Raw genomic sequence first — 14124 nt, 5'->3', positions numbered from 1 at the left:
GCCCGGAGCCGGCTCCTCCCGAGCTCTCTGTGCTCCGTTCCAGCCGGGAGGATGCGGCACCGACCCCGGCGGAGCTCACCGGGAAGGATTCCCTGGAATGCTCCAGCGCCAGCCCCACGCAGGGATGGGGAGGGAGCCACACAGCCCAGGAAACCTGTGGGCTGAGACAGAGGCGGTTTGATGGGGAAAGGAAAAGCTGTGTGTGCAAGCAAGGGGAAGGCAGGAATTCATTCCCAGGGATTCATTCCCAAGATTTCATTCCCCTCTTCTCATGGGCAGGGATTCATCCCCAGGAATTCACTCCCAGGATTTCATTCCCCTCTTCTCATGGGCAGGGATTCACCCCTAGGAATTAATTCTCCCTTTTCCATGGGCAGGGATTCAACCCCAGGAATTCACCCCCAGGAATTCATTCCCCCCTTCCCATGGGCAGGAATTCATTCCCAGGAATTCATTCCCCCCTTCCCATGGGCAGGAATTCATTCCCAGGAATTCATTCCCCCCTTCCCATGGACAGGAATTCATTCCCAGGGGCTCAGCCACTCCCAAAGGTGAGCTGGGAAGACAAACCCATCACTCCCACTGTTCCCCCCTTCCTCCTTCTTCCTCCTGGTTTCTATCCTGAGCACGGTCTGGGACATCCCTGGGGTCAGTCGGGGTCACCTGTCCCAGCTGTGTCCCCTCCCAGCTCCCCGTGCACCCCCAGCCTGCTCCCCGGGGGTGACACAGGAGCAGGGAAGGCCTTGGCACTGTTCAAAGGCTGCTCAGACACAACAAAACATCTTTGTGTTACCAACCCTGCGGTCAGCACGAACCCAAACACTGCCCCAGCCTGGCCCTTGCACTGAAATTAACCCTGGCCCAGCCCAAGCTGCTCTGCTGGGCCTGGGGATGGCTGAGGGAGGGGCTGGGCTTGCTCTGCTGGACCTGGGGTCATTCCCTCGGGGTGTCCTGGGCTGCTGCAGGCTGCCCGAGCCACCCTGGCAGGTTTTGTGGCACAAGGCAGGATTAAAGGTTATCCCAGGGTGTGATCTGCCCCCTGCACCAGCTCAGTTGGGGTTTGAATGTGAACTCCGGGGTGTTACAGCCCCAAACCCAGAGGGATTTTGTTTCTCAGGGATGTGGGGAGGAAACACCAGCCCTGTTCCTTTGGGGGTCAGCCCTGGGAGCCCCCAGCTGCAGGATGGCAGCCCCCAGGGCTCCCTTCCAGCCAAGCACTCCAGCCCTGCTCCCATACTCTAACTCAGGGCTTTAAAAATTAAAAAAAACCCCAGCCCCAAACGAAACAAACGCTGCTGCCCATTGATATTCCCCTCACAGCTGTGCCTGCAGCATGGCTGGGGCATGAATGGACACATTCCTCTTCCCCAGGGCTCCTCTGAGCTCTCCCACCAAAGCCAACCCCTGAGATGTGAAATGCAGGGTGTCAGCACAGCTCCTCAGAGCCCAGAGCCCCCTGCTCCTCCGGGGAGCCCCTTCCCAGGCACGGCCCTGAGCAAACCCAAATCCCAGCTCCAGCCTCGCTGCCATCTACAGAACACCTCATTTGCTCAATTGGAGCTCCCCTGTTGATTTAATTAATGCAAATCCAGACTCGTGGTAAACCTCCTTGTAATTACCGTACAGCTCTCGTGGCTTTTGTTGGGCATTTTTTCTTTTCCCTTTTTCTCGTGTTTTTAAGGAAAACAGTGAGGCTTGAATTCCCAGCAGCCTGTGGAGGTGCAGGGCCCTCCCAGCTGAGCCCAGTGGGAGCTCTGGGGCTCAGTGTCCAGCCCAGGGACCAGCCTGACACAGGTGCAGTGCTGCCCCAACCCCAGGCAGCAGCACCTGGAGCAGAATTCCCTAAATCCCTTTGGCTGGTGGGGATTCACTCCCTCCCACGCTGGGTTTTTTCCACTGGAAAAAAATCACAGCATTGCCCTGGGTGAGATGGCAGAGGAAAACCGAGTTTCCTGCTCTCTGAAGTGAATTTTTATCATCTCATCCCTGAGCTGAGGAGCCTGCCTGCTCCCAGTCACGAGGGATTCAGCTCCACATTTAAATCTTCCCGAGTTCCTCCCACGCTGGGAGCTGGGGCAGGACAGACCCTCAGGGTCTGCAGCAGCTCCGAGCTGCAGGCTCAGGGCTCTCCCACTCCCTGCCCCCCAAAATTCACCCCCACAGCCCAGCAGGGCTCCTGTGCCCTCAGCCAGCAGCACCAAGGGGGTTTTGGGGCACAATTCATCTTTCCAGCAGTTCTCCCTCAGCCCCGTTTTGGGCTGGAGCCACCTCTTGTTACCCCAGGGCTGATTCCTGAATAAACAGGGGGGAAAGGGCTGAGGAGGGAAACTGAGGCAGAGAAGGGGCCGTGTGAGGAGGCTGTGCTCTGAAAAAGCCCCTGAGACAGATGGAGATGATGCATTTTGGGTGGGCTCCAGCTTTCCCCCATGGTAGGGAGGATGGCTGAGCTCAGCCTGTGGATGCTCCTGCCTTCCCTCCCAGAGGAAAGTGGGGAGCTGGCTGAGCAGGAGACCCCAAATCCTCCTTTTTAACCCTTTAGTTCATATTTTCACCCCAGAACGTGGTGCTGAGACTGCCACCAGCCCTCCCTGAGGGACTCCAGAGCCCCCAGACCCGTTCAGGCTGTCTCACCCCCTCCTGTCAACATTCACCACACAAAGCCTTGGCTGGGGGCTGGTTTTGGGGGATCATTTATTTTTAATTTAATTAAAACAAAGCCCTTGTGTTGCCCATCACACGAGGGTGCCTCTGAGGGTGTTGCTTTTGGCATGGAGCAGCAGATTGCTGGTTTCTTGTATAAAAGATGGATGTTTTTCCAGCAGAAACTCTGGCTTGGTCTGTTCTCCCAGCCACAGTGGATGTGTCAGGTTCTTTTGTCCTTTAATTTATGTATTGATCTACCACGGGCTCAAATTGGTGGGGGAAAAAAGGGATGAGAAAGCACGGGGCAAATGTGAAGTGCAGGAATTGTTTCTGTGCTGGTATTGCTGAGATTCCAGGGGCAGGGAGCAGCAATTAACCCCTTTGGAATTGTCAGTGCAGACAGGAGGGGAGCCACACCTCGTCCTGAGAGGATCTGAAAAGTGGAAACAGATCCAGACTGAAGTCCAAAAATCAAAAAAAACCCCAGACTGGTTTCCTTGGCTCCCAAATCCTGTGGGAAGAGGGCCCCGGTGTCTGGTGGATCCCACCCATAAATACCTACAGTTATTCCATGGAAAAATCAGCTCTGGCTGCTGCTCTGGGCTCTCCTGCATTCCTGGGTGTGAGGAGGGGTGGGCACCTCAGATTTCTGCCCTTTGGCCAGAACTTCAGGCTGCAGCACCCAGGCAGCTGAGGGCTGCACACCCAGCTGTTCCCCAGGCAGGAGAGCCCCTGGAAAACAAATCACTGCTCCCATTAGGCTGTGCACTGGCTGTGCCAGGGGAACTGCTCTGATTTCGGGTGGCCCAGGAGCTCTGCACTGAGAGTTATTCCCACATTTGCTCTTTGTGGGGCTGTCACAAGCCCATTCATTCTGTTTATTTGATACTGGGGCAGTGGTACTCCTTTAAGAGGATTTCCATCCCTCCACTCCTCCCCTCGTGACACTTCCAAGCCACATTTTGTCTTGACAGGGTGGGAGTATTTTTAACCATGTCACGCCAGGGAAGTATTAATAGCACAAAGGGCTGGCTGAGCTGCTGGTGGAGCCCAATCCATATTTTAAATTCAAGCAACTAATTAGGAGCTGGGGAATAATTAGTGCTATACCCAGCTTTTCTGCAGCTCCCCCCCACTCCATTTTCACAGACCCACTGTGCTGGAATGTTCTGTGGCTGTTGAATATTTCATGGCCCCTCTGTGCATTGCTATTCCATGTGCTTGTCAGCATCCCAGGGGCAGGGGCTGGCCCTGGCACTCTGGGCATGGGATCAGGGCGTGCAAAAGGCTCAGCCCCCGAGCCCTGCCCCTGTCCTGCTCTCCCGCCCGGCCCCTGGTGCTTGCCGGGCTCACAGCTCGGGTATTTTCGGCTGAGATGTTCCCCGGAATAGCAGGAGGGCTCCGTGCTCCCCATGGAAACCGCAGGGAATCTGCGGGCTCGGCTGCGGAGCGGGAGCGGCGGGAGGGCGCAGAAATGGGGCAGGGCGTGCCTGGGAGAGAGGAGATGGCCGGGAGGGCTCCCCAAATGGGTCTGGGGGCGCGGGGAGGGTGGGGGGCAGCACCCACGGGGAGCTCTGCTGGCTCCAGCAGGACAACGCACCTGCAGGGATGGGGATGTTGGGGATACACCTGCAGGGATGGGGACGTCAAGAACACACCTGCAGAGATGGGGATGCTGGGAACACACCTGAAGGGATGGGGATGTTGGGAACACACCTGCAGGGATGGGGATGTTAGGGATAAACCTGCAGGAATGGGGATGTTGGGGATAAACCTGCAGGGATGGGGATGTTGGGGATAAACCTGCAGGGATGGGGATGCTGGGAACAAACCTGCAGGGATGGGGGTGTCAAGAACACACCTGCAGGGATGGGGATGTTGGGGACACACCTGCAGGGATGGGGATGTTGAACACACCTGCAGGGATGGAGATGTTGAACACACCTGCAGGGATGGGGATGTTGGGGATACACCTGCAGGGATGGGGGTGTCAATCTGTGATGGTTTGAGGCAGGAGAACACACCTGCAGGGATGGAGATGTTGGGAACACCTGCAGGGATGGGGATGTCAAGAACACACCTGCAGGGATGGGGATGTTCAGAACAAACCTGCAGGAATGGGAATGTCAACCTGTGCTGGATTTAGGCAGGAGAACACACCTGCAGGGATGGAGATGTTGAACACACCTGCAGGGACAGGGATGTTCAGAGTACACCTGCAGGGATGGAGATGTTGAACACACCTGCAGGGATGGAGATGTTGAAGACCCCTACAGGGCCAGGGGCTGTAAAACCCCATTTTTCCCAGGAATTAAAGGATGGAAAACACCCACGGGCAGCTGGAAGGGAATTCTGCCCAGGCTGGCTCAAAGGCAGGGGCGTTCAGGGCAGGGAGCTGCTGGTGGGGACAACCCCTCATTTCAGGGTCACTCTTTTGGAGTGCTTGGGTATTTTTTAGGAGGGAAGCAGTGCTCCTCCTGCCTTTGTCTTTATTCCATTAATACCCGACGTTCTCCTTGTGCCCCAGAGCCCTGTCAGCCCCGTGCCCTCAGGATCTGGGTGCCAGGCACTGCAGTCCCGTGGCTGAACGTGGCATTTCAGGGCTCTGTTGCCCCAATATCAAAGCAATTAATTGATATTTCCGTCCCTGTCGCTGCAGGCGTGGTCGCCATCTGTGCTCAGCGCTTTTCCTCCTCTCATTTAAGGCAGGAATTAACAGATTTCGAGTGAATTTCTCAAAAAAAAAAAAAAAAAAACCAAAACCCAACCTGTCTGAGCCGCAAAAATTCAATTATTTCCAACAGCGCGTTGGGAAGTGCAAATTTATTCCGAAGGGAACGTTTTCTTAATGGTGTTTTTCAGCATAAATATAGTACCAGCCTAAACACCTCCAGTAAACAAATATCAATTACCTTAAACGTTTCCTGCCTGTGGAAAAGCTTTCATTGTGAGGGAGGCACTCCCTAAAAATCTTGGTTTGTTCTGCAGTTCCGTGGGCTCCTGGGCTGTGTTTGCACTAAAATGCATTTTTATCTGAAGATCTAGGATTTTTAAGGTTGGGGAAAAAACCTGTGAGATCATTGAGTGGATTGGAAGAGATCTTGTAGCCCTTCCCCACCTCTGAGCTCCTTTTAAAATCCTGCTTCCCCCTGGTTGTTAAATCTCTCCAACTGACCCACTCAGGTCAGATAACACACTGGATTTCCAATTTTCCAATGAACTTTGCTAATTCAGGGCTGCTGCCAGCCTGCCAGTATCACCAACCAAGGTGCTCTGAAACATCCTCTGATGAACAAATAAGCTGTCACTCCCTCCAGCAGCACCAGTGCTTTAGGCTGGCAATTTAATACCCAGAAACCACATTTTCCTATTGGAGATTAAATATTTTTGCAAGTTAAAAGAGCTGCCGTGGGCTGAGTTGTCACCTAATTGTGTCAGTCTCTTTGTGGGGTGTTTTGATAAGCACATCAGAGCACAGGCTTTAATCTTTGGGCTAAATCTGCTCACGTCACGGCCCAAATTCACACCCAGCAGGATTCCTCTGGATTTTGGGGTCCCACCCTGAGCAGGGGGGCTGGGGTGGAGCTGAGGGGGCTCAGGGTGGGTTTTGGGTGGGGTTGAGCCCCCCTGGAGCACTGAGGGACACGTTTGGGGTGGGTGCTGTCATCAGCAGCTCGGATTCTCCAGGGCCACTGCTCATATTCCTGATTTACAGAGCCTTTGTCCTGGCTGCTCTGGGAATATCTCCTGCTGGGATCCTTTATTTTCCTCAAAAGGCAGAAATTCATCTGGCAGAAACTCATTCTGATGGTACATCTGGGCTCGAAGTGGTGTTTTTCTGCTCCAACCTGTTTTGGGGCTAAATGTGACGTGTTGGGGGATGCTTCTCCCACTGCTGCCTGCTCTCTTAGTGGTAAAACTGGAATTAAAACAAAAATAAAAAAGATTTGTTGGTGATAAGGAATCCAGTAGATAAAAACTACCCCAGCCACAAGCTGAGGAGGGAAGAGTCTGTTTGGAACCGCAGTAAATGTGTCAATAAACACAAATCAAATGCAAATTAAATAAAAGCTTTTCATACACTCCATTCTCCTCGAGATCAGACAGAAATAAATGCCACAAAAACAAACGGGGTTTATGAAACGCTCCAAAAATAAAACCACTCTTGCAACAAGGCCAAAAAATGAGATTGCCTCCGTGTCTTCCCACCTGCTGGGAGCTCTGGTTCCTCTGGGTATCACAGCAGAGCTCAGAGATTTTGGTTTAGAGCAGAACCAGCAGGGGCAGGTGCTCTAAAGGGGCTGGGGAAGAGCCTCATCCCAAAAGATAGGGCATGGAAAATCCCAGAGCTGGGAGCAGATCCCAAATCCTCTCTGTCAATAAGTTTCCTCTTACATAAGAGAGTTCTTACCCAAAGGAAATATTTTTGGCTTTTAAGCCAGTCTGCAAAGGAAGGTAAGCTACAGACTGGTCTTTTAAAAAAATTTTAAAGTTTTTTTATTTATTTTTCTTTTCCTTTTATTTCCTTTTTTCCTCTTTTTATTTCTTCTTTTTCCTTCTTTTTAAATTTTTTTCCTTTTTTTCTCCTTTTTTTTTCTTTCTTTTTTCCCCCCTTTTTCTTTCTTTCTTCCCCCCCCCCCCCGCCCTTTTTTTTTCTTTTTTTTCTTTTTTCTTTTCCCCCAGAAAATCATCTGGGAAGTGCTGGCATGCCTCGTAGCTTTCTCTCAGCCTGCATCCCTCCCTCCCAAGGCCAAAAAGGAAATTTCCTCCTCCCCTCCCGGGGCTGAGCACTGATCAGGGCCCTCACACAGGTACATCCCAAAAACCCCGAGCCCAGGAATCCTCATTTCCTCTGGGAAATCCAGGGATCATCCCAGGATAAGCTCATCGATTGCCTCGAAAGCATTAATATTAAAGCCTCCACCCCACTGTTGGGCTGCACGGGCCATAATTAATAAATTAAAGTCCAACACGGCCTGGTGGCAGGGGCTGCTTTGTCCCCCACAGTGTTTATTAAATTAATAAATGATGAATAAATTGAAATAAAGTCCAACAGGGCCTGGTGGCAGGGGCTGCTTTGTCCCCCACAGCGTTCCACCCAAGCACTCCGTGTTTTCCATGTGTGCTGGGAGTGACAGGGATGGGATTTCCCTGGGCTGGAGCTGCCAGCAAGGATCCCCAGCAGGTTTCAGGTTTTGGATTTGGGGTCTGGGACCCCAACAAAAAAGGGTTCCAGCACACGGCTGGAAAATGGCTCTGCCCACGGCCACCGTGCCTCTCCCAGTTCCAGCAGCTCGGCGGCTGGATGTGGTTTCCATGGAAATAGACGTCAGATCAGCAAAAACCAGGGCCAGCGTTTAAAATATTCTCTGTTTTGAAAGCTCCCTGCCTTTCTGTCACAATATTAACCTCCCTCAAGGTAGGAGCCCTCGCTTTTTGGTGCAAAACCCTCGGGTTTAGGAGGGTGCTCGGTGAGGGGGGTCCCAGAAAATCGGTTTTTTGGGATTGAGGGTGTGGAGGCTGCAGTGGAGGATGGTGCTGTGTGTCCGTCTGCCTTTTGTGTGGATCGACTCTTGGTGTGGCCGGAGCAGGGGAACCACCACGGGACTGATTGGTGAGGGACACCTGGGCACGGAGAGAGTTTGTTGGGAGCAGCTGTGGGACTGAGGGGTGTCCTGGGGAGGGGACGGTCCCTGCGGAGCCACCGTGCCCGTACCACGGGGTCTGCACAACTGGGAATGGTTCTAAACGGCCTTGGGCACACTGGTGTCACCCCAAAGGAGAGGCTGGCCCCCCGACGCTGCCGGTGTGGTGGCTCTGTGGTGGCCGTGACCCCGAGATGACCGAAGGCACTTGGTGGTCGTCCTGGTGATGACCAAGAGCCCTGAAGTTATGGTGGCCCTGAGGTGGCCGTGCCCTCACCTAGGTGACCATGTCTCTGAGGTGACCGAGGGCTCAAGGCAAGTGGCCATGGCTCTGAGGTGGCCACAGCACGAAGATGTGTGGCCATGCCTCTGAGGTGACCATGAATCTGGGGTGACCATGGCCATGAGGTGACCGTGGATCTGAGGGAACCATGGCCATGAGGTGACCGTGGATCTGAGGGAACCATGCCCATGAGGTGACCATGGATCTGAGGGAACCATGCCCATGAGGTGACCGTGGATCTGAGGTGACCATGGCCATGAGGTGACCATGCCCATGAGGTGACCATGGCCATGAGGTGACCGTGGATCTGAGGGAACCATGGCCATGAGGTGACCATGGATCTGAGGGAACCATGGCCATGAGGTGACCATGGCCATGAGGTGACCATGGCTCTGGGGTGACGATGATCTTGTGATGACCATGGCTCTGGGTGGCCATGGATCTAACATGACCATGGCCATGAGGTGGCTGTGGCTCTGAGTGGCCATGGCTGTGAGGTGGCCGTGGCTCTGCTCACTCCAGCCAGAGCTCCACTCTGACCATTCCCCCCGTCGGGCCGGACACCCCTGACCACAGCACAGGCCCTGACACCCCTGTCCGCCCCACCAGACACAAAGGGAATCCCTGCAGCTCCGGGGGCAGGAGCGGGATCCCAGCGCGGGGCTCTGGGGGCCGGAGGGTCCCTAAGGGCCGGGGGGCGTCGCGGTTCGGCCCCGCACCCCCGGTCCGGCCCGGGCCGAGCGCGGGGGCCGCCGCCCCCCGCCGGGGGCGAACTACAACTCCCGGCATGCCCCACGCGACCGGGGGCGGGGGGGGCTCGGTTGGGGGGGGCGCGTTGGTGAGGGGGGTGGGCGCGAGCCCCCCGCAGCCCCCCCGACGGGCGGCACGTGCCGGCGGGCTCGGCCAATCGGGGCGGGGCGGGGCGGGTCACGTGCCTTTGTTTGGCGCTTTTGTGCGCGGCGGGGCGGGCGCGAGCGGAGTGTGGCCGGAGCGGCGGCGCGGGCAGGTGGGTGCGCGGCGGGGCCGCCGCGGGGGAGCGGGCACGGGCGGGCCGCGGCCGCGGGGCCCCACCGCCGCACCCTCCGCGTCTCGAGAGGGCTGGAGGAAGGAGAGGGGAAGTGTCGGTGCTTCACGGGGGTCCGGCGCTCCGTTGATACGGGCGGCGGAGGGGTCCCCAGGGTGGGTGTCAAGGTGAGGGGGGGCTCCGCGGGGCTCTCGGGCGTTCGGGGCGGGGGTCACTTTTGTCCGCGCTCGCGGGCATCGCGTCGCCGCCCGGTTTTGGAGCGTTACGGTGACAAAGGGAAGGGAGACAATGCGGGGGGGTGTTCCTCGTATGTGTCCCTGTCCCCCCCGCGCCCCGATCGCGGAGGGGAAGGGGGTGGCTATTGTCCCTGAGCGAGGGGCGACGCCCTACCCGCGGCAGCGGCGCCCCCTCCCCTCCCCGCCATTGTTAGTGGGGAAGGGGCGGTATCCGGGCGGCCGCGCCCCGACGCCATCGAGCCGTGGGGGACCCTGCTGGAGCCCCCTGTCCCGGTGTCGCTGCCCAGCGCTCCCCGTCCCCTTCGCCCCTGAGGGGCTGAGGCGGGGGGGGGCGGCCCCGCACCTGAGGCGGGGGGCGGCAGGTGCCCGGATGTTAGCGCTGGCCCCGCCCCCTCCCTCGAGCCCCCTCGCGCGGGCGCGCGCGCGCTCTCCCCGGCGGTTTGAATTCGGTGCGGTTGGAGGGGCGGGGGCGGGACGGGGGCGGGGCCTCTGCTGGCGCCTCGGCGGGGATTGGCTGCGGGCGCGGGGGGGGCGGGGCAGGGGCCGCGCGGTTCACGCTCCGCGCCCCGGCCCCGCCCGGACCCCGATCCGAGCCCCTTCGACCCCCCCCCCCAAAAAAAAACCCTTTTTTGTTGATTTTTCTTTAAACGGCTTCTAGACCTCTTTCTGGCATTTTTTTACGGCGCCCGGTTTTCACGAGGTGTCCTGGGCGGTGTACGCCCTCGCTGTCTGCCGCGGTGTGAAGCATCTGACTTGAGCTGCGCAATTAAAACCGAATTTTAAATGAGCTCGATTGCGCACATTTCAGATCCTTCGGGAGTGGCAGGAATCCTAGCTGTGCTGTCCTGTGGTGCGTCATTTTTTTATTCAGCGAGCTCTTTTATATGTGTGAGAGCAGTGAAATCCCCATAGCCCCATGGTAATACGGGGGTCTTTGTTCGGGTACCTTAAGGTGGAATAAAACAGATTGAAGATGCTCGAATATCACACGGATCCTGCAATGCCAGTAACTCCATAACCTCTCCAGTATTCCCAGCACTGTCCCTCAGATCCACAAAATGCCTGGAATCACTGACTGCAGTGACCTACCTTGTCTGCCTTTTGTTCAGCAGCTCTAATTCTGTTCAGCAGTTTTTATTAGAAGGAGCAGGATCCCTGTGCTGGCTGTTGAAAGGCACATCTCTTTGTTACCTAGGAACCCACCTGACTGACCTTCTCCCAGGCTTGGCTTCTGAAGTCTGATTTTCTTGGCCATGGCTACTTCTGGTAGGTAGAATTCTGTGCTAAATGCTGTTGTGTCTTCTTTTTATTGCCTCCTAATTTCTTCAGGAATAACTTAAAACCCCAATCTAGTGAAATAAGCTGCTGTCAGCGGCTTTTCTCCCATCTTGGGCGAGGCTGTTGAAGCTGGGTGGTTGTGAAAACACCCCAAAAGAGGAGTCTGGCAGCAGATGGGCTGCAGCTCCCTGCAGCCATCTGCTCCCTCGGCAGAGCTGGCTGTCACCGAGACATCTCGGGGACCACGCGGGTGCAGCTGACACCCTGCAGGGCTGGGGAGAGAGCCCTGCCTGCACATTTCTCCAAAAACTGGGTTTTTTTCCTTCTTGGCTCTCTCAGGTTGCAGGCAACCGCCTGGAAATTCATCCTCAGGTTGTCACTGGAGGGAGAATGATTTTTGATTTGAACTAGTGGACTTGTTTTCACCACTTGGGATGTTGATGGCTAGATTAAAACAGCAGGTGCTTGGGTGATGCAGGATCAAGGGAGGGTTGCAAAGGAAATTTCCACATTTTTGAGCAGTATTGCTGTGCTGAAAACAAAACTCCTGTCTTGGCTGCCCTTCCTCAGGGAACTTGGTGGTGCTGGATTTTGGAAGGCTGCTTTTAATGTCACCTGAGCCAGTTGCTGCACAAAATACTCGTTTTTCTGGCTTTTCTCCCCTGTGTCCCAGACATCCAGGTGAAGGAGCTGGAGAAGCGAGCCTCTGGGCAGGCCTTTGAGCTGATCCTCAGCCCCCGCTCCAAAGAGGCCGTGGCAGAGTTCCCTCTGTCTCCTCCCAAGAAGAAGGATGTGTCCCTGGAGGAGATCCAGAAGAAGTTGGAAGCAGCTGAGGAGAGACGCAAGGTAAAGCTGGAGCAGTTGAAGTGAGCTCTGCTCCACCAGTTCTGGGGGTTTGGGGCTCTCTTTTCATTTGTTTCTTGGGATAAGTGGGGATTTTTTACGGCAAATTGAATATTAATGGAACTTATTAATGAAATCCCTGGGGCTCTTATGAAGCAAAACCATGGTTTTGGTTCCAAAGAGATTCTGAAGAAAAACTGGGAGGGAACGTAGCTGAGAGGGGCAGCTCTTTCAGGAAGAAGCTGTTTTTCTTGTCTTTTAACACCAGAACAGATGAATTTTCTCCCAGAAAATGCAGCAGTGAATCTGTAATGAGAAGTTGGGGAATAAATTGTCTGAGTGATGAAAGATGTGGCTGGGGGTGCAGCCTGGAGCCCTCGAGGGTAGCGAGGCTTTGATTGAAGTGAGCCTGACCTGAATCTCAGCAATTCCCCACTCTGAGAAGGGAGGATCTTCAAGGAAAGTTCTTTCAATATTAACATCAAAAACCAAAAAATCCACGTTCCCTCCCCAGAACAGTCCCATTTAACAAGATGTGCAGGTAATGCCAGGAAGTGAGCTTTGCAGGTGGAGGAGGGGGTGAAGTGCAGGTCCTGTGGGAGGGTGGGCAGCCCCAGGAGCTGCGTGTGCACCCCGAGTGTCCTGCGGGGCCGGGGTGGCCCCTGGGGCTCCCTCACAGCCTGGCCCCTGTCCCGCCAGTCCCACGAGGCAGAGGTGCTGAAGCAGCTGGCTGAGAAACGGGAGCACGAGAAGGAGGTGCTGCAGAAAGCCATCGAGGAGAACAACAACTTCAGCAAAATGGCAGAGGAGAAGCTGACCCACAAAATGGAAGCCAACAAAGAGAACCGTGAGGCACAAATGGCTGCCAAGCTGGAGCGCTTGCGGGAGAAGGTGGGTGTGGAGCCCTGCCAAGGGAGCTGTCCCTGCTCCCTGCTGGGAAAAGTAGGTAAAACCCCCAAAAAGCCTCCAGAGGAGGAGGGTGCCCTGAGCAGGTGGGGAGGGCTGTGGGGGCACAGTGTGGTTGTGGAATCTGCGGAATTCCAGCTGTGTGCCAGGGCTGGGTGGAGCTGGGGCAGCCTCTGTACCCCCCCGTGCCCCTTGGTGGTGTGGGGGTCCTTCCCTGGAGCCCCCTGCCCCCGAGCTCACAGCTCCTGCTGCTGTTTTTCAGGACAAGCACGTGGAAGAGGTCCGAAAGAACAAAGAAGGCAAAGACCCCGGCGAGGCCGAGACCGACTGACTCCGTTCTGGAAACTGACTCTCCCCCTCCTCCAAAAATCCAAAGACTGTACTGGCCAGTGGTTTTATCTTTGGTTTTGGTTCGGTTATATATATATTTTTTTTTTTACGTTTCTTAGAAACTGATGTAGAACTGTAAGATTAGATCCAAACTGTACACTTGCTTTGGGGGCTAGAGGGGAGACCTTCCATGTGTCACTTTTCTAAAGTGTTGTCTTTCCAGTGTAGCTTTTTCTTCTTGTTGCATCCTTTTCTACGCCAGTGCACTCGCTCCTGGGTTGATGGCGAGTACTGTATCAGCTCTGTAAGACCTTTGTGCAAGGAATCTCTAGTAACTGTTCCATGCTGAATATCTGTTACACTTCAAACAAATCTCTCTGACTGTCCAGTCTGCTAAAATCCTGCTGTAACAAGTGACTCAATAAAGCTGCACAGTGCTGTTATCTGCCTGCCTTGCTCAGGAGCCAGGGCTGGGTGCAGGGAAAGGGCCAGAGCCTGGCTTTGTCCTGGGGCTGTGACAATCAGGGCTTTGTGTGACACCTCTGCTGGGGCTGTTTGTGTCCCAGGGTTTGTGCTGCTGGGCCATCCCAACAAACGGCCCTTGTTGGCCAGGGCTCTGGGGGGGACACGGGTGGCACAGGGGACAGCAGGACCCTGCTGGGCTGCCCCGAGGGGAAGGGCTCAGGGGCAGAAGAATAATTTCTGTGCTGGAGTGGAGCAGCACCTGCCCCCAGCCTGCTCCGTTTGTTCCTTCTTCAGGGAGAAAGATGAGTTTTAGGTGGATTTGGAACAAAATCACTGTTGTACCCCAAACCCTTCCCCTGAGGATACCCACAGGTGGCTGGGCTGCCCTGGGGCTGTGAACAGGCACCACCAACCTCCCCAAAAAACACCCTGGCAGAGCTCCTGGGGTGCCACAGCTCCTTGGAGGTGACA

The 14124-nt window shown here is 55.5% G+C and overlaps 1 protein-coding gene across 2 annotated transcripts; it reads left to right on the top strand.

The window, feature by feature from the left end:
- The first annotated feature begins 9496 nt into the window (after positions 1-9496).
- Positions 9497-13631, top strand: STMN1 (stathmin 1). 2 transcript variants are annotated; one of them, XM_059868644.1, is made up of 5 exons: positions 9497-9577; positions 11027-11097; positions 11783-11955; positions 12652-12843; positions 13121-13631. In XM_059868644.1, the coding sequence occupies exons 2-5, from the start codon at positions 11085-11087 to the stop codon at positions 13187-13189; spliced, it is 447 nt and encodes a 148-aa protein (XP_059724627.1). In that variant the 5' UTR covers positions 9497-9577; positions 11027-11084; the 3' UTR covers positions 13190-13631. The 2 variants fall into 2 exon arrangements, with proteins under 2 accessions (XP_059724627.1, XP_059724628.1); XM_059868645.1 differs by lacking the exon at positions 9497-9577 and adding an exon at positions 9744-9762.
- Positions 13632-14124: the final 493 nt, after the last annotated feature.

The sequence above is a fragment of the Haemorhous mexicanus genome, chromosome 27 (assembly GCF_027477595.1).
Source record: "Haemorhous mexicanus isolate bHaeMex1 chromosome 27, bHaeMex1.pri, whole genome shotgun sequence".
Classification (NCBI taxonomy): Eukaryota; Metazoa; Chordata; class Aves; order Passeriformes; family Fringillidae; genus Haemorhous; species Haemorhous mexicanus.
This window is presented reverse-complemented; position numbering and strand designations above follow the sequence as displayed.

Excerpts from the sequence above, each read along its gene's own strand:
- STMN1 (XM_059868644.1), top strand. Across the intron at positions 11,956-12,651 it reads CAGCTGAGGAGAGACGCAAG|TCCCACGAGGCAGAGGTGCT; the intron begins GTAAAGCTGGAG and ends CTGTCCCGCCAG. Across the intron at positions 12,844-13,120 it reads TGGAGCGCTTGCGGGAGAAG|GACAAGCACGTGGAAGAGGT; the intron begins GTGGGTGTGGAG and ends GCTGTTTTTCAG.